The following is a 26,374-nucleotide window of genomic DNA, read 5'->3' as shown; positions in this document are numbered from 1 at the left end:
ATTCAAAGGTGAGTTTTGGAAGGTACCAGATGAACGGCAAAGCTTACATCCATAGCGATGCTTTGTTGGTACATGAAAATATAATATGTTCTTTCAGCATATTAAACTTTAAATAATTAAATACTTTATTAAGTACTTTTTTAAAACACTTTTATTATCCTGAATGATCCTCAGAATATTCACAGTTGAAGCTGGAGTTTTTAAAAGAGCCAAAGAATTCTGCTACCCATCTCCCATGATCTGTCATACTCCGTTTCTTACAGCAGTTTAACTGGGGTGAAAACACTAGGCCAAGATCCATCTCATACTGAATTTCTGCTCAGATTTCCAGCATAAACAATGCTGAATGAGCTCAGCTAAATCTAGGCTAGTTAATGCCACACACTGTTTCGTACACCACTTGTGAGCTAGCAAAGAAACAGTGACACACAGGCAGTAAATACTCTCCTCTGCCTCACCTGCTTTTTAATTCACAAAAGAAAGGGTCGTGGCATCAAAAACCATGGCCCAGAATTTGCAATCTGGGCACATAAATTTTGGGAAGATGATGTTCTACAAATTGCGAATGGTAAGTAGAAAGAGAGTGGAGAAGACAGGTAGGTAGAAAATTACTACTATTTTTCTCAAAACAAGAACTAGAGGCCACCCAATTAAATTGCCAGGCAGTAGGCATAAAAGAAACAAGATAAGTGTTTTTAAAACAGCATACATACTCTACATTCACAAAGAACTGATGTTTTGCAAGACAGAAACATAAACAGGTTCAAAAGGAGAAATTCATAGGAGTTAGGTGCAGTGGTAGCCATGAAAAGTAACAGTCTGGATGCCTTCAAACCAATGAATTTCAGAAGTGGAGGGGCTCATTTCTTTCAGAGCACTCTCTTTTTGTCTGCTATCCTGAGCATCCTTGTCAGAGGACGGCCTCTGCTGTGAAAGGACATTTGTTATTTTTTTATTCTCAAGTAGGCAGCTTGATTGAAATAGTCTGGCTTTTAAGATGTTATTGCTTCCAACAGAAGCAGTATCTGCTAAGTGCTTTTGAATATCTAGGCACATAGGTACTTAGTGTTAGCCATAACAGTCTCAAAAGGTTGGAATTTTTTGGTTGTTTAATTATTTCCAAGTAGCAAGACACTGAGCAACAAAAAAAAAAACCTTCCAAAATCTATGAAACCAATAAAATGAGTCTTTTAACCCCCTTTGCTACAGAAAACTACAAGCTGTGCCTGATGCCCAGGGAACACATCAGCTGATATCCCATGAATAAAGAGCCATGAATTGTGAAGCTGCCATGAGAGTCTAATGTTATAGCTCAAGCAACAAACAGATGCAAAGACTGATTTTAAGTTTTAGAGTAATTGGAGATAGTAAACAATGTGCTTATGGGTTGTTAAAAGACCAAATGCTTTAAGAAATATGTAATGGTTTAGATGTCAACACCAGTGTTTATTCAGTTCATTCCAGAGAATGTTTCACTATGCAGTGAATATAGAAAAAAAATTTGCTACTTTCTCTTTCATACACTTCCATTTCTTAGTAATTGTTTCTCAAAGTATGGTTGACTTCTATATGCTCAGTCTTTATTGATTTTGTAGGGACCAGAATCATAATAATGGAGAGGTAGGATAGCCTTGCAGTACTTACAGCTAAGTCGTAGTATCTTAGAATCATAGAATAGTTAGGGTTGGAAAGGACCTTAAGATCACACAGTTCCAACCCCTCTGCCATGGGCAGGGATGTCTCACATTAAATCATGCCACCCAAGGCTTCATCCAACCTGTCTTTGAACACTGCCAGGGATGGAGCATTCACAACCTCCCTGGGCAACCCATTCCAGTGTCTCACCACCCTTACAGTAAAGAATTTCTTCCTTATATCCAATCTAAACTTCCCCTGTTTAAGTTTTAACGCATTACCCCTCGTTCTATCACTACAGTCCCTAATGAATAGTCCCTCCCCACCATCCCTGTAGCCCCCCTTCAGATACTGGAAGGCTGCTATGAGGTCTCCACGCAGCCTTCGCTTCTCCAGGCTGAACAGCCCCAACTTTCTCAGCCTGTCTTCATATGGGAGGTGCTCCAGTCCCCTGATCATCCTCATGGCCCTCCTCTGGACTTGTTCCAACAGTTCCATGTCCTTTTAATGTTGAGGACACCAGAACTGCACACAATGCTCCAAGTGAGGTCTCATGAAAGCAGAGTAGAGGGGTAGGATCACCTCAAAAAAGAACAGCTGGATATCTCCCAAAGAAGCCTTTCTTCAATGACTGTCAGTGTGACAGAATTAATTGTTTAGATCAGTACTTTTAAGGTGTTTATCGTAGTATAACTGGACCACCAGGACATGAACTATGTCCTGTCATATTTTCCATGTGAGCTTAACCTTGTTTAAATGAAGGACTTCAATGAGCACTACTGCTCATTAAAGGGACCCATAACTTTTCAGGCTACCAACAGACTGACTTGTACCCTAGATATTTGTAGTTAGTGACTACAAATATACTTCCAGATCCTCTTTCCTGCACAACATGTATGAGCAAAAGCAGTAAGTAGTGTTTTCAAAGCAGCTTTCCTCTTTGTCATTGTGTGGTTATGCCTTGAGCAGAAACTCTTGTTTCAAGCTGTAGTCACAATTAATGTGGATTAAACTACTTATCAGATGCCAGCTGGAAGCTCTATAGAGTTTGGCCTATCATCTGCTGTTAAATATCCCCATTAATGGAAATCATCCATTAGTTGCTCATTAGATGCAAACTAACTCAGTTATATGATTTAAAACCACGTAAACATTTCTCTCTGTGTGCCTGCTGTATATGACACCAGATTCTGTGCTCTTCTCTAAACTGAGAATAAAATAGCTGCTGGGTATCTCCCCAGAGCTATAATGGCTTTTAATACAAGGTAAAGCAATTATATAAATTTGATTACTTCCACACTCCAGTAAGCCTGATATGAACAAAGAGCACCAACAATGGGGAAAACCCACCATCTGTCAAGTGCCATCTTGGGTTGCAGATACTACTGCTATTTTTCACAAATATTCATGTTTTCCTGTGACTATAAATATCCCAAGATTTTTATTTTTTTTATTGCTGGCTGACAATGTCATTCTCTGCCTTTGCACAACACATGCACAGAACGGATATCTGTATACTCAGATACTTCTCTCACTTTTCTCTGTCTAAAATCAGCCACTCTCGGTTCATTGCAGAAGGGACCACAAGGTAATAGTTTGTGCATTCACAACTATAATTAGTGATGTTCAATTCATCACTGTTAAAGAGCAATGTTTCTATACAGACTAGGATGTATAGAGAACCACCAGGCTATTACCTTTACTTCCCTAGCCCTAGAATAAAACAAAGATGCTTAAGATAGTTAAGGCTTTCACTTCAATAAAGATCACCGTAGCAGAAAGCAAAGAACCATCACCTCATTCAGCAGGGGTACTACCTTTCATATGTAAATACAACATGTTTGTTAAATTTTTAGTTTTTACGCAGCAGGACATTACATTCACTTAACTGAGTATATCCAGACTGCCACCGGACTTCATCAAACCATGCAGGTTGCAAAGGGTTGCTGGAAGGTCTGGCTGAATATCCTGTTTTGCAGACACAAATAGCCCTGAGCAGAAACGAAAGGCAGGGGCAGTGTGGAAGGGGATGAGGACAAGGTCTGTGAAGCTAACTTCTTTGGCTAACAGCGTACACTCCACTGCTCTTACCCTTCCTCAAGAATACCAGCTCATCTCATGCATCTTTTTTAAGTACAACTTTTGTTTCAAAACCTGCTGGAGGCAGCTAGTAAAAAAAAAAAGTCTAATAAGATTACCAAAGTTGACAAGGTCAGATGATTTTTTTTCATTAAAATATTTGAGCCTCTTGGAAATGTTGGTTCAAGTCTGCCTCTGTTGGGTTTTTTTTTTTTTTTTTTTTTTTTTTTTTTTTTTTAAGAAAAGACTGTTTATCTCTCTTTTGATATTTACAGTGAAATAGGCAGAAGCTGAAAACCAGCCTGGAAGAAAAAGGACATAATATTCCCTCCTTAAATGAATCCGCCTTCTAGAAACAACCTAATGTAAACATTACAAGGCTGGTATTTACATAACTTTATAGGCAGGTTTGCCTCTTAGAGTGCTTATGTCTGGATGGGGCATAAAAGCTAAAAAAGGGAAAGATCCCATACAGGCTGATAGCTGGGGGACATTTGGTTGTGCTGTCTTTGCCCTGATGGTGAATTTGTGAGAGCAGATATGTTCAGAAACTTCGGTCTTTCTTTTTTGCTTCCCTTTTTTGGAATTTTGCTAAAAATAGGCATAGCCCTCCCCTGAAATTGCTGTCTGCACAACTTGCTTTCATAAAGCATGAAGTAAAACTCTTACAATCTGAAAAAAAACATCGTGTACTCAAGATAGCATTGCCAAACAGTCCATTATTCCTACTGTCTTCTTTGCTAAAAATTATTTGTGCGTGTTCTTTACTGAAAGATTTTAGCACCTGTTTATTTACTTTAATAAGTACAAGTAAATAGTCTGCTTGTGGAACAACCTCATTTTAGCTCAGGACAGGACAAGGGCTAATGACATACTTTAGTACTATGGTCACATAGGAAACTGTTTTCCCATCTTTTCAAGATTTCATCTTTTGAGAGAAACTAAATTGCTGGGGTTTTGTGAGGTTGTTTTGGTTGGTTTTTTTCTTTTTTTTTCCAGAGCTTACTTTAAGAAAAACTGCAAAAGAAAGAAATCATGTCTGTATTGTGCCAGATATCATGGTAGCTAGGCTATGTATACAGGAGATGGAAAACAGAGGTTCAAGCCTCTGCTCCTTCTTCCACATCCCACTTGAATGCTTCAGAAGTGTGGGATGTGGCATTATGAGGTCTCTTTCTCCCACATCACAGTGTAACCTCCTTCAGACCCTTCTGGGGATAAATATCAGGGTCTGAATCAAAGGTGACTGTTGTCTGTAAAGCTTCACTACTCACTGCTATGCTAAGAAGCATGGAATGGCTGACAGCTTGAAGTACAGAAGAAATAAAGCACTTGGCCTTGTGGACAAGGCAACAAGTTATTCAGTTCTATCTTGCTTCTGTCACAAACTTTCTTGATGATACAAAAACTTATTACAAGTATTACTCAGCACAGACAAGATGAAGTAGAAGAAAGATGATGGCTACAGTTGTAGAAAAAGACAGCACATCATTACATACCAATATATTCATACATCTGTGAGCCAATGCTAACTGCTACAGAGAAAAATGACAGCCACAATGAACTGACACCAGTAGCCTGAAAACTTCATCAAGATTTGAAAGGTTAAATGGCTTCTAAAATAACAAATTCCTCTTACTGTTTCCAAATAACTGTTTATTATTTAAATACAATAAAACAGAAAGCAACTCTGGTTTAAATTTGATGACATGAAGAAATTAGAAAACTAAATGCCATACAAATCAGTAATTTGAGTTTGCGTGTTTCAGAACAGTTTTTAATAGCTTTTAGTTTTTTCATTAGAAACAACTGTTATTTTGTTGCAACATCCCATATTTAGTTTCTAAATCATGCAGAGATTGTCCTCTAATTGAAAAAAAAATCCATCTACCTCCTTCTCAAAATAAATATAAAAATCCAGGAAATACTCACTCTGGCATTCCAGTCAAGAGACAGCTAGCATATACCAGCACACTCAGAGCTTCACTAATACAATATAGTACCCTGAAAGTAACTCAGTATTTGAAAACAGCTCAGCTGGAGGAAGAAATAATTCCACAGCAGTTTAGAAACATAATTCTTGAGCAATTCCTGCAATTAAAGGAAAATTTGAGCAGTGCAGAAGAGATCTGGTATCAAATAGAGCTTACAAACAACCCAGGTCACATGAATTCCACTAAAAGCTCTGGTGGGAGCAAGACAACAATGCTAGTTTCTTAAATATATATTTAATTTTAAAGTTTCTCATGTCCTGCGAGAATATCTACAATTAGATGCCAAAATGCTGCACCCGGGTGTGTAGGAACAGGAATCTAAACTAGGCTACTAGCCTGTTACTCTGTCTGTTTTGCAGGAAAATACTGTCGGGTCATTTGGACATTCAGGAGCTCCAAATGATTTCAGTGAAAAAAACTAGGTGTCATGTGCTTTTCACATTAATTAAGCCAATGGATTTAGGTCCCTAATTTATACAGAAGAAACTTTGGTCAATGCTTCCATTACATGCCTCCCATCTGCAATTTCTAGTCAATAGCTTACGTAGGAATTAATAATACATGACACTTCTTCAGTTCAAGGTCATGTTGCAAAACCTGTGTTCATTTTTCACTGCATGAGACAGGCAATAAATATTTCTGTCTTCTGTCAACATAGAGATATGTAGGATGGACCGTATGAAAAACACATGGAAAATACTGCTCTGTGCCAGCAGTATCTCAGAAAATGTCACTGCGGCATGAGCTGTAAAGTAACTTGGCAGAGATTCAAAATGCATACCCAGCATTAGCTAAACAGTGCTGAACTGGGCATTAAGGAGAGGTGATTTACACAACAAATTAGTGTTTCTCCATTGCTCTTTTTATGTGTACAGTAACTGAATCTGTGGAGGCAACCAGCCTTCAGAGTCACCAAGTTAAACCTTATATTGTCTTTTTACTTTAGAATAACTTGGTTGTCAAGAATTGTGCCACACTTATTTACCTTTGTACTCCAATCCTGAGGAATGAAGTCAACCCCTTTCATTACTCAGTTACGGAGAAATCATCTGATCATCTGTAGGTCTTAAAAATGGCCTGTGGCAATTTTTTTTCTATATACTAAGAGAGGAATGTTCAGTTTCTATTAGAAAAGAAGATTTCTTTTTTTCCTTGAAAAAGTTTGGTCAGGGGCTTCCCTGACGATGTGATTCATATCACTCTAACACACTAAGCACTTGCACTCACTGTGCAGAAGATGTCTTGGTTCTTCTTGCAGCAGTCTGTACAGCAGCATGAATCCTCTGGGAAATTAATGGGACTGAGAAAACTGATTTGAATAGCCTCATTGACCCTCAAAAGCATCTCAGACCAAAGAGGACAACAACAGTCACCAGACCACAGCTGCTACACACAGTGCTCTTATTTCTGCAATTAAAAGAACATCTCTGACTTGATCAATTACTTCCTTAGTAACTGAGTTCTTCCTGTAGAAAGTGGCAAGTTTTATACTGAGGATAAAACTACCTGAAATGAAATGAAGATTTTGAAACATTGTATATTAATCAGTGCCATGGTTTGTATTATATAGATAGAACAGAAAACAAAATACTTTAAGTGTTTACTAATTTAGTTATATATTATCTAAACTAGATACATAAAGTTTAATGTTTTAATGACATTTTCTTAAAATGGTGGTTGCAGACTTGGATCCTCTGACAAGATTGTTTATTTAAGAGTAAGTAACAGAACTGCATGCTAATCATTTAGCCACTGACTCACAATTTTTCCATGGTAATTAAAATGCTTAGAATTTTCCCCCTTCCTCCCCCATGGAAAAGAATATATAACATGATAAGGGGTTCTGTCTGACATATTTACTTTTATGACATATTGTTCAGAGATGCCACTGCTTAGCCTTGCATTCAAGTACCAATAATGTTGAGAAATCAGATCTGGGAAGATAACAGAGCAGCCTTCCAGAAGACTTAATCTGTAAAGTGTCAGTTGTGACATTTGTGACACCGTTGTGACACTGTTAGCAAAAGAATGCATTGTTACTAACTTGATGTGTTTGATATGAAATAAAACATTCTATATAGTAGCAGATATAGAAGATTTATATCAGCAAGCTACCAAATACTGCTAATAATGCATTTTGGGCTCCTTTACTTGAAGATGTGTGGAAGTTGTTTTCTTTGATGCAACTGAATTTTAACTGAGCAGAAGAACTTCTATTTGAGCAACCAAGTTCTGTGCTGTGTCATCCCTTCAATGTATATGATTTGGATACGAGAACAGTGGGTTTAACAAGTGTTACTCAGATGAGGGAATCCAGGATATCCTGTTAGGTTTTCATACCACTTGTTATGATAGGTGATAGTTGCTATTTCTTAATATTTACTGGCAGTAGTGCAGTGAATTAGCCCTACAAAAAGCAGCGGCATTTCTTTCCAAGCCCTTTAAAACAATGCTTAGATTTAGGAGGGTTATTTTCTAAAGCCTTAAAGCAAATTCTTTTCTCAGTAGCAATGAAGAGGATACAGTTTCTTCCTACTATAGTAAAGTTATGTTGCACAGCTCAGCTGTGGTGAAGCTTAAAAAATAGCATCTAATTGTTGTAATATGCCTTTTTCCTCTGCAAATCCTAAAAAAAAAAAACAAACCCAAAAATTTTGAAAAAAAAAATCTTTTGGAAAACTCATGTTTTATGTCATTTTTTGGGATGTCGGTTAAAAAAATATAGTATTTGGGATATTGCATACAAACTAATAATGAAGCTGAGGGTCAAGAAAGTTGAGTTCTAGATCTGCAAATGAAAGTGCCTGATATTGGGCTAATAACTCCAGCTATGAATAACTGCTGTTTTGGTCCTCAGCTTAAGACACATTAAGGAGAACAAAATATTAGGGATTGTGGAGTAGTAATATAAGTTTTGAAAAAGAGAATATTAATTTAGAAACCTTCCAATCATTGTTTGCACTTTAAAATCTTAAGCAGCACTTTGATTTTTCCTCATTCTGTTGGAACAGAAAGATTTTTTAATAGGTACTGAAGATTTTGCAGCTTTGGTAATTGAAATAAGCAATTCCCCTTAAGCCTAATTTGAAGTAACTTCTAATATCAATGGGTATTGGGTGCCCAAATTCCTTTGCAGCAGATGCTTTCAAAGCTCTCTACAGAAATGTTAAAGTGATGAGAATTTCTGGCTTACTACTTCTGCTTCAGGGTTATATCAAACTAGAAGATCCTTATATTATACCGTGGTTGTTCTAGCATAGCATGGAGTATGCAGTATGGTAAATAATGAAAGGTTCTAATTGTCCACTGCCTCTGCTAATCTCTTACACCTGTGGAGAAGAAACATAACACTTTACTATTCTAAGTCAGTATCTTTTCACATCCACCTAGCAAAGAAACAAGTGACAAAGCTTAAGCCAGTACAGTCAGTGAAGAATAGACCAATTCTAACATCTAAAAAGGAGGTGTCCCTCCTCTGTGCTTCCTTAGGATTGATTTCAATCTGATTCTAAGATGGATGTGTTTGTTATTCTTAGAAACTTTATTATTTTTTCTGTTTATCATTACAGAGCTGTAATTATTACTAAATTCTGGTGACACAATATTAATTGTAAGCAAAAACAATTAACATAATTTTCCTAATTTGTTACCATGGGAGCAACCTTTCTGCATGTAAACACTAATCACATCCATTCAGAGATATTGTTAATCATTGAATGCTACAAAGCTACCTTTATAGACATTTTTCTGAGAATAACTGCTTATTCTAAACCAGGGTCTAGAATGTAATTTATTTCAAAAGAGGTAATGCCCAAAATTTTACTTGCTGTTGTATTGCTGCAGCTTAAAAACCCCAAGCTTCCAGTAGTAAAATAATGTCAAAATGAGCAGGCAAATGATCTGGGTCAGCAACTATTCTCACATTCTATAGATTAACACAGTGACAACATTCATTCTCTTTCACAAAGAGAAATGTATTGATCTTTGCTTTCAGGAAGTAAAAGTTAATTACTTTCCTGAAGGTTTCTACTAGAGGAAAAAAACAAGTATAACTTATAACTTATTTGAAGGAAGACAAGGTTGACATAGCTGCTAACCATGAAATTTGACTTGCACTTACTTACACAAAATGAAAAACATTTGTTTGTTTTTTTCCTGAGAAGTATTCCTTAAAATGACAGAGAATATGTAGCTTCAGTCCCCCCTACAGTACAATGCCTCCTGTTGTAACTGAATTCACTACAGAAAATTCAGAATATATTTAGCGGGAATAATAGAACTTTTTGTCATCTATTTCTTCAGCATTATTCCTCAGGCTCTACTTGCTGCTAAGACTGCTGGTTAGTTAATGTGGCAACAAGGACTGGAAGAGATCAGAATAAAAGTTCATCTCCTTATTAGACTGGGACATCTCAATTCATACTTATTCTTTATTAACCTTCTTTTCAAGAGAAATACAGTCAGATGCACAAATTTGTGTCTTGTTAAGCCTGTTCCCTTTCAGGAAAGGGACTTAAAAATCTCTACATCTGAAAGGGATTTTAGGTTAAATTGAAACTGTGAAGTTGATCAGTTTTTTATATTTTGCCCTTGACAAACATACAAATATAACTCATTTCAGGCAGACGAGTATCTACAGTCCTCAGAGACTGAGGCTGAGATGTTAAAAACTGCCTGTGGAATCTCTGCAGCCAAATCCTTTTAAAATTAAATATGTATTTCCCAAGTTTTCAAAAAACTACTCCAAATCCCAGATTCCTAACATTTTCTCTGTTTACCTTGATGTTTTCAGCACAAAATGCAAGAGGTTTAAAAGGTATTTTGAAAACAAAAGTTGTGAGAAGTTAAAGAACTTTAAACACTGATATAATATGCAATGAAGCAACCTTAAGAAAACAATTCACCATTATGTTAATGTTCTTTCCCCGATCATTTCTGAAGCCAGAGTCGGTAGCTTCTGTTTGGCTACTGACAGCGGGTTTTCACTAAAATCAACACCAAGCAGTGATTACAACAGGATGCGGATCAGGTAATATATCTGCATGTTCCCAACTTAGTTCCCAACTCACAGCTCCTCCTGGGATTGATAATACTGCTGGGAGAATCAGAGGAAATATATGCATTTGTCTGCATAGAAAACACTATTCAAAACGCTATCCAGCGGAGCTTTAAATGGCTTTATAGCATTCTATTGATGTTCAAGAACAAAATGGTTGTTCTTAACGGCTGTTATTTACAGCATTTGAAGTTCAGGTGCAAAGGTGGAGTATGCTGATGTGACACTCCACACCCCTAGATGATTGGCTGGAGGGAAACTTGAAATATTCAGCCGGCAACTCGGAAATAGCTGTAGTCCAGGGCATAGCTCTATGTAAGTTAACAGTTCCAGATACATCATTTGTATTTGTTTGTTTGGTTGGTTTTGGTTTGGTTTTTTGTTTGTTTCTTTTTTATGGGGGGGTGGGGAGTGAGATGGTTGCGTTTGTCTTTGGTTTGGTTTGGGTTCTGGTGTTTTTTTGTTTGTGGTTCTGTTTAGTTTGTTTGTTGTTTTTTTTTTAAGAGAATTGGATAAAATATTTCTTGATTCCATTAGAATTGCCTTTCATGTCTTCACATCTTTTTTAGGAACTTACATAATACACATCTTAGACAGGAAACATCGAAGTCCAGTGTTTGATTTTCAAGATATTTGTATCCCATGGACACTTAATTTCAAAAGTGGTATTAGGAATTTCTAAACCGACATTGCTGTGCTGACTTTACCATTTAAAGATTCCTCTAAATCAAATGCATGCATGCAGAGTAGCAAACATGGGATTTTATAGCTGATTTGTTATTTCAGAAAACATTAAAAGCAAAGCAAGGAAAGCATTTAAAACAGGTGCCCTTGTGGCCAAGAAGGCAAATGGCATCCTAGGGTGCATTAAAAAGGGTGTGGTTAGTAGGGCAAGAGAGGTTCTCCTCCCCCTCCACTCTGCCTTGGTGAGGCCACATCTGGAATATTGCATCCAGTTCTGGGCCCCTCAGTTCAAGAAGGACACGGAATTGCTTGAAAGAGTCCAGCGCAGAGCCACAAAGATGATGAAGGGAGTGGAACACCTCCCTTCTGAGGAGAGGCTGAGGGAGCTGGGTCTCTTTAGCTTGGAGAAGAGGAGACTGAGGGGTGACCTCATCAGTGTTTACAAATATGTAAAGGGTGGGTGTCAGGATGATGGAGCTAGGCTTTTTTCAGTGATATCCAGTGACAGGACAAGGGGCAATGGGTGTAAACTGGAGCATAGGAGGTTCCATGTTAACATCAGGAAGAACTTTACCATAAGAGTGACAGAGCACTGGAACAGGTTGCCCAGGGGGGTTGTGGAATCTCCTACAATGGAGATATTCAAGGCCCGCCTGGACAAGTTCCTGTGTGATGTACTCTAGGTTACCCTGCTCTTGCAGGGGGGTTGGACTACATGATCTTTTGAGGTCCCTTCCAACCCTTGTGATTCTGTGATTCCATGAATACAAAAGTCACTAAACCATCCCCCTTGGTCATGTTAAAAATGACAGATTAAGCTAGTGGACATTTCAGTCAAGGTATCTTGCCTACCAGTGGTAAAACAGCATCTTATCTACAGGTAACACAACATGACTTGAAGAAAATTACTCAAGAATTTCTATGCTGTTTGGGAGGTATCCAAAAATAAATCTGTCTCATAAGTTTATTGCACCATTATGGAAAACTGAGAATAGAACAGGCTAGATGTGAACTCAGTTTCAGCACTCACTTCTAAACCCCACAAGGCAGACTCATTTCACATGATTTACGTTCAAGGGGCAAAGAAACAGCACAAGCTTCTGATACTATGCCTGTAAACAGAAGGGAATGACAACAGAATCCCAAAGCACTCTTTTGTTTCCACTGAAAAGGAAGCAGTCGAAATCACTGTTACTTACTCTCTGTTGGCAGCACAGGAGGAAGTGTGGTCTTCGGCTTCTTGGTTTTCTTCTCAATAGGCTTTGAGGTCTTTGTGGATGAGGCATCTGCAATCAAAACAAATAACAAAATACAAATCTTATTTAAAAATCAATAACAAAAAACCCCCTGTTTATTAACATTAGACCGCTTGGGGTCTTTCTGCAAAGTTAGAGGAAATTGTTGTCCTTTGTCTTTTAAGACAGATTTTGTGCACAGACTTGCTGGAGAATGCCACATTCTGAAAGGAAGAGGGAGAAGAGAGGGAGAAGTCCTCTATGAAAGCAGCAGCACTGAGAACCTGAGAAAGCAACTAGACAAGGCACCATCTAAGGTGACAGGTGTATTTTAACTGAACAGAACAAAGTAAAATGTGCACAAAGCTGCTTAAGGCAGTGCATGGAAAAGGGAAACAAAGACATATTTGAAGTATCATTTCATCCAAAAGAATCTCTTGCCATGTCATGCTTCTGTTTTATTGTCTGTATGATCTATACAGATGAACAAATTTTGAAAAGTAGCATTTCCTCTGTATGTTTAAATCTTTCTGAGAAGATTTCACTACGCATTGGTTCATTCGAAATAAAAATGGCACAAGGGACACCACAGGACTCAAGTTTAATGGATTTCATTATTCTTCAGATTGCACAGCTCATATCCAGAAACTACTCAGTACTGCAGCACCCTGACATCTACGAGACAATACAAGCTCTCTTCCATCTGTATCCCATATGACATAGACACATGCAACTAGAAGGTACTACTTTTTCTACAGTAAGGTTTTGTCAGGTTGAGCATGTCATATAATGCAAATCCTAATGAGCTCCACTTGTTAGATTATTTGATCCTGACATTTATCTTTGGAAGAAAGTTCCCAGATTTGGATTATGATCTCAGCAATAGGTGTATTAATTTATAGCTTTCAAATATTCAGCTTTCAGAGAAAAGATAATATAGGGTGCATTAGAAAGAGTGTGGTTAGTAGGGCAAGAGAAGTTCTCCTCCCCCTCCACTCTGCCTTGGTGAGGCCGCATCTGGAATATTGCGTCCAGTTCTGGGCCCCTCAGTTCAAGAAGGACAGGGAATTGCTTGAAAGAGTCCAGCGCAGAGCCACAAAGATGATGAAGGGAGTGGAACACCTCCCTTCTGAGGAGAGGCTGAGGTAGCTGGGTCTCTTTACCTTGGAGAAGAGGAGATTGAGGGGTGACCTCATCAGTGTTTACAAATATGTAAAGGGTGGGTGTCAGGATGATGGAGCTAGGCTTTTTTCAGTGATATCCAGTGACAGGACAAGGGGCAATGGGTGTAAACTGGAGCATAGGAGGTTCCATGTTAACATCAGGAAGAACTTTACCATAAGAGTGACAGAGCACTGGAACAGGTTGCCCAGGGGGGTTGTGGAGTCTCCTACAATGGAGATATTCAAGGCCCGCCTGGACAAGTTCCTGTGTGATGTACTCTAGGTTACCCTGCTCTTGCAGGGGGGTTGGACTAGATGATCTTTCGAGGTCCCTTCCAACCTTCAGGATTCTGTGATTTTGTGAAATGTCATGTAACCACCTATTTCACAGTCACCTACTTCTGGTTTCCAGAATGCAAAAGTTCATCTAAATTTCCTAAAAAGTTAACAAGCAAAGACAGAATCTTCTAGATTCCAAAGTAATTCAGAGCAAATGATGTGCTAGATCTGAGTTCAGACACTCAGATTCTACAGATTTGTCTGTGAACTAATTTGACAATGGAAGTCAAACATTAATCTGATTTGAGCCTACAGGACCAAAGGGAATATAAGATTTATGGTTACTTGTTGAGTCTGAAAATCAGGCTCTAATGTGCTGACATCACACTGTGTAGAAGGAGCAATTTATTTGTTTAGATCACAGTTCTGACTTAAAAATAACAGTCATCCCCCTCTGCCAGTCACAGACATGGGATATCAAATGTCATCTCTCCTGAATTGCTTGAGTTTGCTGTGGTGCCATTCTTCTCAGCTGTACAAAGCAGCATGCCAGTAAAAACTGGAAAAGATTGATGAGGCAGCCAATATGGCTGACCAATGTGGTCATTGTGGTGTCCAACATTATGTGAGCAGCAATTATATGTATAACTGATTCCTTTTCCAGCTACATGAAGACTGACTCTTACTGATGGATTACAGGATTATATTCTTACCTTATGTCATGCTACATTAGGGAAACAACAGTTTTCTTTTTTAGACTTCCCACCAGACCTGTAACGCAGTTGTGAAGGCTCAGTACCTAAGATCTATGTTATTGGGCTTGTTGTTCACTTTTATGTTCTTTTCAGTCACAATGGAAAGTATCAGAGTATTAATGGTGAGCTGATAAAAAGGTTATTTAGTTACTTAAAGCTTAAAGTCCATGTCAGTTTTAAGTCCTAATGACAGAATATTTGCCCAAAGCCAAGAAAATAACTGTCATCAGCGTGACTGAAGCTGAAAATGGGTACTTCAGTCAGCAAATTATCCATGTTTCAGACTATGACATACAAGGGTGGTTGACTTGCTAATTTATTTTTGCTCTGTGCCATACATAGTCCTGAGGCAAACTGGTACCCAGGCTCACACACTGAATTCTTACATGCTCTTAAAGAATGAATATAGATCAGAAATAAATTTTTATGAGTTCAACTTGCTGCTCTACTAACCTTGTACAGTGGGTAGCAGGAGAACATACATTATTCCACAAAGCAGCCAGAGCTCTTGGCTCTGTACTGTCTCTCTGCTCATGCTCCTTTACAATAGACATCAGATTATGTATTGATGAAAAGTGCAGGAAGGAAGGGGCAGAGTTCTTTTTTGTGTATGTGGTTCATAAAGGTTGGTATTGAGAAATAAAAGGGGGAAGAAGGAAGTTTTGAGGAACGGCTTTCCCATATCCAGCAAAGTACTTACCTTCTACCAGCACTTTGCAAGCACATTCAGCTTTTCCTGCTGCGTTCTCAGCTATGCATTTGTATTCGCCCCCATCTTCAGGCATAACCTTCTCAATGGTAAGTGAACAGAGTGTCCCTAATGCAAAGGAAGGAGAGATCAGACAGATGTTATGTTGCAGTTCACAAAAACCCTAATGCTACTAAGGAACAAAATGCATCAAATGCTCCAATTCTTTCCTACAGGTGATACTCACTGCTAGAATTTTTGTTTGTTTGTTTGTTTTTGTCCTTAAAACCTCAGTATCAGAACTGGAACCTTATTAATGCTAAACAACGCAAAACCACATTGAAAGATAAATGGAATCTTATTGCTGTTCCCTAGGATACTTAAAGCTGTCCCCTTAGCCCAAAAGTGGTTAATGGATGAGGACAGAGAAGACCCAGAGCAGAATCTCTGCTGCTGCTCTTTGTCTTATAGCAGGGATAAGATGTCCTCACTCAGATGATTTTTTTATCAAAAGTGCTAGTAGTGTAGGACTACTGGGGCGTCTTTCAAGGGGCCATCTGCATTATTTTGAGTCAGCCTTATCTCTAACACTTCCATGAGCATCTACATATGAAAGCAGACTTCACAAGCTTAGTGCCCAAGTTTAAAAATGGCACTGAGAGACATTTTCTTCTTGCTTGAAATACTTAAAGAAACAAGTGTCTGGTACTGCAAAATATCAATTAGAAAGTTCAATGTATCCATGACAATCAAATTTGTCACTGCAACAAATCCATTTCTTTTCAAACAGAACAGCCAAATTTGACTTAAATGGGTTTGCAGAAACAGGATGTGATATAAGCTCCGTAGTTACAAAGGGAAGCTTGGTATGACCCAAGGGAAATACATTTCCTCTTAAAAACTATAACTCTGTGAACCAAAACAGAAGCTGTTCCCAGTAGCTAGGGGATGAGGAAGCAAAATCTAATCCTTTACGTTTACTTGCATTGCTTGGAACAACAAAGTACTTTGCTCCCCACGGAGAACCCCTATTAAAATACTCCAGACTTTTCCCTTCAAAAAAATCCATCACCCACACTGAGGGTGAAGTGTGGGCTTGCTTTTTCCTCACTGGAAAGCCTCGCCTGTCCCACAAACACAGCATCAGACACTGCACTTCCACCCAATGCTGTTAGATTGTCCAGAAGTTTTCCACCCTTTACTTGTCTCTGTCACAGTAATATACTCTACACCCTACCTCCATTTACTTTTCTCATGGTTTCTCCTGATTTATGACAAGATTGGATAGATGATCTTTTTTTATACATTTCCTGCATGTCCTGAGACATAAGAAAGTTTTCCAGCATCTCTTGCTATTTGCCACATTTCTCTTTATGGTAACTAGAGGCTGCCTTCTGTCTTCCAGAGTGCCTCATCCAGGCTCCTCAACAAATAAGTCCCTTGTGACGTGGAGATGGCACAGGTGACACTGGTCCTTGAAAAGGACACTGAAAGATCCTTGAAGAGAACAGAACTTCGGGAATTCACTTGCTCTCTTTTTCTCATTGTAAACCTGGGTGTTTATTATTCAAGACAAATCTTCAAAAACCATTCCAGAAGTTCCCCAAAAATTGGTTTGCCAGACACGCACACAAGGGTTAGAAGAAAATGTATTTTTCCCTTCTCCTTGTCCTCCACAAATTCAAGAAGCTCTAAATAATGACTATTTTACTCTTGAGAAATTATGTGAAAACTATCTCAGAAGAGGAGCACTCACCCCTCACTCACATGTGCTGTGCTCAGCCAACCACAGGGTGAAAAGCCACATGCCTTCTTTGAGGCAACTCTTCTCCCTAAGTCAGGCTAGAGCCAAAAAAGTCACGAGCTGCTATTCCATTCCAAATGGAGGAGGGACATTAGAAAAGTATTCTTGCAGGCATCTAGCAAATATAAATTCACATGTCTCTGCTGTTTAGAGAGACAAATGGAGAGCAAGCCAAAGATAACTTTCAGTCTAAGAATTTGGATAAAGCTATGTAAGATGGTTAGGAAAGATCACACATTAGAACCTAAAAATACTATTGCAAAGGAACATAAACTATGAAGAAGATCGCTGGCCACCTTACTGCAGGAAGGACTCTGGCTTGTAAGGATAAATGGATTGTTAAAGGATCTGAACAAAGCATTTACTTAGTTTCTGCTGGAGTTTTCTACCTGCTCTAAAGCTCTTCCTCAGCTCATTAAAGACTAAGGTGACATAATGCCATTTGTCACCAGTGTTCCAGTGATGTTCCAGTGAACGTTTGCCATTTGTTCCAGTGTTGCCTATATGGCATACTGCAGCAATGTAAGATAACACCTTGTTAGAAAAACTTTGCATATACAAACAGAAACATCCTCCCCCCACTGATAAGTCATTTCCCACAGTTATACTACAATCTAGAAGCAAATCCTAGGGTTTTCTCATGATGATCCTTGACTTGACATATACATTCAGTGCTCTGTTAGTTTTGCTTTTAGTATCTAGTCCTGACCAGGTTGCATGCCAGAGGTCCGATCGAAGCCCCATTTACTTATTCCACTGGAATCAGAGTCCTCACAAAATAATGCCAGTCTTACTCCTTCCAAAAGAATGTTTATATGTGTTGCATTTCAATGAAGTTATTTTGTGAGGAGGATAAAGGAAACCTGTTTTATTTTATTGGCTGCATCATTTTTCTCCTGACTTCCACCCCCTTGCAGCAATATTCTGTATCCTATTTTCCTCCACTTATTCATACTCCCCAGCAACTACACTGGAACAGCAGAGAAAAGTAAATGGGGATTGCTGGGCTTGTTGCTACTATGCAGTGCAATGGTGGTATTCTGTCCTCAGTGGAGTGAAGGGGAAATGAGGTAATTTGGGTCATTCTCCTTTATTTAGCCACTAGTTTTCATGCAACTGTTGACTGCTAGGACTTACCATGAAATTGGACAATGGCTTCAAAAGTATGAAGCAGTCTGGGTCAGAAGTATAATGGCAGAATGAGGGAGTACATGTCTGTAGAAACCTCATTTTCTTAGAAAGCCAAAAAAATCCCCCAAACCAAACAGGCAAAATGTAATGAGATTTCATAAGGGCAGGAAACTCTTCAGTAGGCCTATGTTCTGTGATCTAGACCTACAGTCAATTTCCGGGGCTTGAAGGCCAAATGTCCTTCAATGAAGTATTTGGTATTTCCTTTGAAGAACCCTGTCATGACCTGAAAAATCTTATTTTCTCACAATTACAAGAAAGCCCAGACTGGTTACTCAAGTGGGATATTCTGAATTCTGCCCCTTCACAAATCCAAGTCAGGTAAAAGAATCTGCTATCCACTTTTCCCCCCATCCCTCTAAATTTTTGTTAGGAACCAGTCCACAGAGAGTCTTTAGAACACTGTCACAAAGTGCAGAATTGGAGTAAAAATGAATACTGAGATCTTCCACTTAGACATTTGAACTGGTGCAGCTCTAGGAAAGACCTTAACAGCCACAGAAACTGACAGATTACTAAAAGCTCTAGTTTAGATACACAAAACCTTTCCCTTGCATTTTAAGCTATTAAAGGATTTTCTGACTTAGTCAAAAATAGTGCAAGCCAGTTTAAAATATCACTAGGCTTCTGCATTCTTTCCATGGAACTCTACAGAAAGTCAACTTCAGATATAAAACTAATACACAGACCAACAAAAAGCAGCTCCTAAGTCTAATTCTCTGCACTGTCATCTAGCTGGCCAACCTCCTGACTCCTATCTATGGTACACACTGACATTCACGTCTTTCTCATCTTTATCCCATGGGATAAAGGAGTAGTATGGAGTGTTTAGGCAATATTAATAAATATTATGCTGTGAGAAATTGTGCCTAGAAGCCATAACAAATTTATTAAGGAACTTGTTGACCCACAGTATTAATTTTCTAATAAATCACAAATTGTCTGGGGAAGTGCAAGTATGTGTTACAGTCTTGTTTAAAAATGGTAAGTGGACTGACCTGGAAAATACTGGCTACAGTTACAACAACAGGCAAAGCAGTGAAAAAACTCAGGTGAGTTTCAGAGAAGAAAAAACATCAAATCCAATTCTTGGCAAGTGGTTAGGGTCTTAAGGAAAAAAAAAATTTAAGAAACTTCCTTTCATTATTCATGAGATTATAGATTTAATTTGCAAATGTATCTGTGTAATTTGTCTTTAATGAATTCTTTGTTTTATCTCACATTATTATGCTTGTAATTAATGCTATATCAGTATATTAATTACATTTATTTAGCAAGACTTCAAGCTGCCAAAATAAAGATCTCATGAAGAATCTCACAATAGGAAATCATCACTCGGTATGTTGCTGGTGGATTTACTCTGTGATCAGACTAGGATCAAAGTTATTTATCATTTTAATCTGTGATGTAGAGGTATTCATAAATTAATTTTTGTAAACTTACAGATAGAAACTGTTGGAAAAGTTAAAAGACATAAAGAAAGAGAAAAGAGGGCAGTCCTCATAAACAATCCCATTTACTTGTTAAGCTGAGTCCTATTCACTCAAAGAAAACTGGGCTTAAGATAGTGAAATGACAAGCATCCGTGGGCAACAAAGGGATGGTCTGTTTTCACAAGCTTTAAGAGTTTAATACAGAAGTAACAAACATGAGCTTCACTGTCGTGAGGTTGAAGGAGGACCAATATCCTCTAGTAAACACAGGAATAGGAAGGTGATCTCTGTCTCACTGATGGTGATACCAACATATGTTTCTGCCGCCTGTTTTCTAAGATGATAAACCAACAAATGGCAACTGAAGAAGAGGTATTAAAAACAAAACAAAACAAAACAAGCCCAAGCCTTCAAGGACTGAGTAAAGTGCATTACAGGGAGAAAATTGTGACAGTTTTACTTGTCAAGTTATGGACTCTAGTTTAGCAGAGAAAGGTAACAAGTGTATGGAAGAAGAAAATGGATATTAGATACTGATTTTTTCGTGATTTAAAACCAGAACACTTATAAGAACAATTAGACACTACAAGAAATTACTAGTGATAATAATAAATGTGTCTTTTTTTTCTATATTTAAACTTACACTAAATGCATTTCTGGAAGAAGGATGATTTAGACAAAAAATGGCAGTACAGAGGGAAGTTTTGTGGCACATGACAAACATGGAGTTGTGTCACAACTGATGGTCAGACAACCTCTCTAGCCTTAAACTTTCTGAAGAATTTTTTTAAGCTGCAGAATCCATCTACTTTCAGCCGTTATGTTAATTAAACACCAAATTCTTACTCAAAGTCAGTGAGAAAGAAATCAAAAGAGTTATGGCAGATCCTCATTAGACTGACAGACAGAGATTTGAAGAACTGACAGGAAGATTTAGGAGTTATGTTAAATCACAAGAAAGTTGTTAAGGCATCATTGCTAACAAGATTACCAACTCTTTTTGCTGCCAAGACACTTAGGAAATTAAAAAATGCTGTCTTACACAAAGCAATGCAAACTTTGGGCATTTTCTAAGCTACACCACCACTGCTACCTGAGCCTGTGGTAAGTTCCTCTGAAACCTATTAAATCTACCCCCAAAAAAACCATCAAGCTGACTTAAAAAATGGCAGGTTTGCAGTTTCTGATGTCTATTCACTGTCAATTCCCCTCAGTTCTTCAGCCTAGTAAAGATGCCAGTTTCTGAACCCCTTTCACTGTCTTCTAGAACAAATTCTGTAACCATGCAAAAATTTTCTATCGATTTTCTATCCAAGAGGGTGTCACGTAAGAGGACACTAGCAAAGTGCACTGCTATGCTGAGTACTGTATAAAAGTAAAACAAAATGGTTCCTGCTCTCAAAAAGTTCACTGTGTGAGAAAGCTTGCTCTACTGAATCCTTATATGTCTAACTCGACTGTAACGTCTGCTAGAGCCTTCTTAAAAACCCCCAGTAGCTTCAAGCAATGAACTCTCTCATATTAAAATTAACTGCCTGTTAATCACACACCATCTAACCTGCCTGTATAAATGAATAATGCTCTAATTTGTGAGCACCCTCTTTTGCCTTTTTCTGTTACAGTTAATGTTTATTTCCTCTCATACTGAGCAGGATTACTATTGCAACAACACATCATCAGTAGGGTAAAACTAACCTGTCTCACAACCTGCGGACTTTGCTGTCACTGTCCAAGCTCACTAGGCCATGGCAGTTAAAGTTCTGCACAAGCTGTGCCTCACCTAAAAACTCCACTGCACAGGCTGGAAGGGCTTGCTCTCACTTGTCGATATGGACAGGTGAGGGTCGAACCAGTAGGTGCCAAGGTGCATGGGTAGCTGCAGATCCAACCTTGCATGCGGGCGGACCAGTGCATGGGTAGCTCAGGATTACTCAGGAGATGACAGTCCTGGTCGGACACTCCCTGATTGCCTAGGAATCCTTTTCAAACCAGATTTGCATATCCCACTCACCCTTGGTCATCATGCTTGAAGTAAGCGGGGTTAAAGCCCTTCCCAAAATCTTTGCTCGTGAAGCCAAGCCATCAACCAATCAATGTTTATTTTGAGATTTCACAGGCAAACCCCATATTAATATCAATCTGAGGAATGTAGATAACCATACTCTGACAAGTGCTTAAAAGAAGAAAAGTACAAAATCAAAATATTAATAAACACCTATCAGGTCAGACATGTTCATGAAAGAAAAATGGTGTTAGAGATCACTTTGTCATAAATTATACTTTCAGAACAAATCACTCATGCCATCAACTGACAGGATACTATTTGGGGAATTATTAAAAGACTGATGCTTGTTATTTCAAAGGGAAACAAACATGTATTAATAGTTGAAATGTAAAACAGAAGAATGAGACTGATCTTAGCTATGTTGTGATCGTCACATTCAGCATAATGCTGCCCAGATTCTGATTTCCAATTGCTAATTTAAACTTAACCCTGGAATAAAATAATATATTGCAAGCTCTAGATTAAGTACTAGAATACAACACAAATACTGCATGAATATGCCTTAAGATTAAGGTCTTTTTTTGGAGCAGGAATTAATTTTCTGTTTGCCAAAAACCACACCAATCAGTAATTATTCTGATACTGGTGTTTGAATTCAGGCTTCTCTGATGGTACCAAAGTGGAGCTAACATCCCTCCTTCTCTTGCACACTGATGTAGTGTTAGCTTCTTCAGACACAGAGGAGATACGTGCATAGAGTTGTTTCTAACAGGTAAAGGGCCTTACTATAAGCCAGGACAAATATGCCAGGGAAAGTTACTTTCAGTGAGTGACTACATAAAAGCACTAGTTAGTTTGCCTACCCTGTGAGCTTGTCACACACAAGTATCCTTTTAAGCCTGCCCTTTCTGGCAAAATATGCCACTTGTTTTATCAGGTGGGCATGTTCCCAAACCAGATTTTATGTATTTACCTTCACAATACATGTGGCACCAGGAGATCAGCAAGCTGCTATCTCCTTTTGCTTTCTGGCAATGACAGAGAGGTTGAATTAAATTTCCAAAAGACAAGTTCAAGGCCAGGTTGGACAGAGCCTTGGGTGACATGGTTTAGTGTGAGGTGTTCCTGCCCATGGCAGGGGGGTTGGAACCAGATGATCTTAAGGTCCTTTCCAACCCTAGCTGTTCTATGATTCTATGATTCTAAGTACCCGGCATTCTGCAGGTTCATGTATTACTTTCATTAAACAGTTTGTGGGCCAGTAGCCCATATTAAGATGGGCTTGTAGTATATAAAGCAGATAGAATGATTTACCCTAGATAGAGGATTTCCCAGTGTCCAGCTCACTAAGAACAAGTAAGTCATTGTTCTGTGAGATACATCTGGAAAATTTTCCTTAAGAGAATCAGTGATCACCACCGAACACCACGGTGGCACAAAAACAGTTGGTTAAATAACTACAAAGAGACCCAGTCTATACACTTCCATAGTGGATTTTGCTGTTGAACACAAGAAGAGCAAAGTCATACCAGAGAAATAAAAGGTGACTTTGCAAGATCTAAGCCTGTTACTGTAAGTAACTGCTTTGAATTCCCTTCCTTCCCTACAGAATCAACCTTATTTCAGCTGAGGATGACTCTAGGGGATTATCTGCAGAGCCCATTAAATACTGCTCTAAGGTTGGCCAAAAGCACTGCTACTGAAGGATGTGACACCTGTGGCATGATGAACCTGTCTTTTCAGTATTTGATGCAAAAGATGGAATCTGGGATTTTGGCACTGGGTTCCTGAGTACTGCATCTAGTTTTAGTGTTGTTCTCTATGTTTAAAGCTGCTCCAAATACTTTCTATAAGACTAATCCATACAGCTTCTCTATTGAACAGCATTTCCTGATATTCATCCTGAATTTGTTGTTTCTCAGTTCTGCCTGTAGCTGTAATTATTTATTTTCCTCCCTTGGTTTCTTCAACTCAAGAGGTGGACCCACGTGAACCTCATGTTATTCAATGGGGCCAAGTGCAGGGTTCTGCACCTGGGTAGGGGCAATCCCCAGTATCAATAAAGTCTGGGTGATGAAGGAATTGAGAATACCTGAGGAGAAAGACTTGGGGGTACTGGTGGATAAGCAGACAATGTGTGTTTGCGGCCCAGAAAGCCAGTTGTATCATTGCTGCATCCAAAGAAACAAGGCCAGCAGTTCAAGGTAGGCTGATTCTGCCCCTCTACTCTGCTCTGATGAGATTCCACCTAGGGTACTGTGTCCACCTCTGGAGTCCTCAGTACAGGACAGGTATGGAGCTGCTGGAGAGGGCCCACAGGAGGGCCACAGAAATGATCAGAGGGCTGGACCACCTCTCCTACAAGGAAAAGCTGAGAGAGTTGGGGATTTTCAGCCTCGAGAAGACTCCAGGGAGACTTTATTGTGACCTTTCAGTTCTTAGAAGGGGCCTATAAGAAAGATGGGAAAAGACTTTTTAGTGGGGCCTGTTGTGACAGGACAAGGGTAATGGTTTCAACCCAGAAGTACAGTTTTAAACTAAAAGAGGGAAGACTCAGGCTGGACATGAGTAAAAAAGGCTTTTATAATGAGAGTGGTGAAACACTGGAACAGGTTGCTCAGACGTGGTGGCTGCCTCATCCTTGGAGACATTCAAGGCCAGGCTGGACGTGGTTCTGGGCAACTTAATCTGGTTGAAGATGTCCCTAATCATTTTAGGGGAGCTGGACTAGATGACCTTTGAAGGTCCATTCCAACTCAAACTATTTTATGATTCTATGAACGATTCATGTATTCCTAATTAAGGGAAAAGAGAAAAATCAATCTCTAAGAAAACTAGAACCTTAGTTAAACTTAAGTATAATGCATACCTAGTTAATTACTTAACAGTTGGCATGAAAGCATCTCTCAGTGGGAGAGCAACAACACATTGTTCTTCAAGTGCCAAAGCTAGCAGGTATTGTTAGGAAAAACCTACATTGACCATCATGCAATGCATCCCCTCAGTGTACCAGAGGGGATGTAGTAAGGTTTAAGAAAAAAAAAAAAAGTTTAAATCCTCATTCCATTTCTTTCCATTAAAGGAGAAAAATGTAGTGTTTACTTCCCTGTGTAATATTTCTCTCTAAGATCCTCTGCAAATACGTGCTAAAGAAAACTTAACCTTGAAGTACTGGTAATACTGACTACCCAAGCATGATACCTAGTGCAATAATGCAAGTACGACTCAAACATAAAGGCAGTCTCTTCCCTCCTTGCACAAGCTTTCCTGAAACAGTGAATTCCTTATCCCTTGGTGACTTCCATTCTTTACCTCAATGGAAAGCACTGCTAATGTGTGACATCCTGACAAATGCCAGCTCTGGGGTGTTACGACTGTCACCTAGTCCAGACAAACTGAATGGGGTAAGTCACATCCCCTGCTCAGGCAGGTGGTAGAGCATTCATGTACTTGAGGATCACTTCACTTTGTAAACACAAATTTGTAAACACAAATACAATGGATTTTCACCTCCAAGTACCATTTTATAAAGTGTATATAAGCTGGGGGATTGTAACAGTCAATTATTCAGATTATTTTCATCAAGAAGACCATTTTCTGCAGCACCACAACACTAAAGCTTCAGGGATTTAGGAGGCTCCACCATAGCTGAGAAGCCTTCATAGAGTGATGCTATCTATTTGATGTACTTTGATTGGAGACATGAAACTTGGAGATGCACAATTTCTTTTTAATCTGAGCAGCTCCAAGAAAACCCTTAACATTATACTTCCAGTTATAAGGCTGATAAAATTGCAGTCTCTCACCTTCCTGATCCTATCAGTCCTTTTTACAAGGATGGCATTTCCACTGGTCAATCTCTTCTCATATACATGACAGTTATTACCCCTATTCTGTAAAGTCCCCACTGGTGAAAATCATCATATATGCATAAACACATTTTTTGCTACTTCAGACACATGCCAGCCACAATACACCTGCTACCAGTTCCTTCTTTCCATTTACTTACTTTGACATCCCCTTAATGTAGTTCTCAGGTACCTTTTTTTCCCACACCCTATCTGAAGGCAATGTTGTTTCTGACCACATTCACTTTAAAAGAATACTCGTGTTTCAGTGCCTGGAACACTGCACGAGGATTCACTGGTTGTGGTGAACCATTGTGTGCATTCATTTGGTTCTCATTTAATAACACTGAAAATAGTCTGGATTAAATGAAAAAATATTTATAATTAACAGTTCAGACCCCTTTGTCAAGCTATAATTCTTACTGTGAACATTAACATTCCTAGTACAACATGCAAAACATTGTCTTGCTACATATAATGACCTCAGTGTTTTATGAAACAGATATGAAGCAAAGAAGTTTTCTG

The 26,374-nt window shown here is 38.7% G+C and overlaps 1 protein-coding gene across 2 annotated transcripts in view; it reads right to left on the bottom strand.

Annotated features, from left to right (window-relative positions):
- Positions 1 to 26,374, bottom strand: part of MYLK (myosin light chain kinase) — a 159,932-nt gene that overhangs the window by 50,949 nt on the left and 82,609 nt on the right. Inside the window, exons 16-17 of one of the 2 annotated variants that reach the window (XM_031053069.2) lie at positions 15,581 to 15,697; positions 12,648 to 12,734 (exon numbers count right to left, since the gene is read on the bottom strand). In XM_031053069.2, coding sequence (XP_030908929.1) covers positions 12,648 to 12,734; positions 15,581 to 15,697 — 204 coding nt within the window. Of the gene's footprint in view, positions 1 to 5,646; positions 5,707 to 12,647; positions 12,735 to 15,580; positions 15,698 to 26,374 lie in introns of those variants that run through there. The other variant, XM_031053068.2, reaches the window with a different exon arrangement.

This window comes from Melopsittacus undulatus, chromosome 4 (assembly GCF_012275295.1).
Source record: "Melopsittacus undulatus isolate bMelUnd1 chromosome 4, bMelUnd1.mat.Z, whole genome shotgun sequence".
NCBI lineage: Eukaryota > Metazoa > Chordata > Aves > Psittaciformes > Psittaculidae > Melopsittacus > Melopsittacus undulatus.
This window is presented reverse-complemented; position numbering and strand designations above follow the sequence as displayed.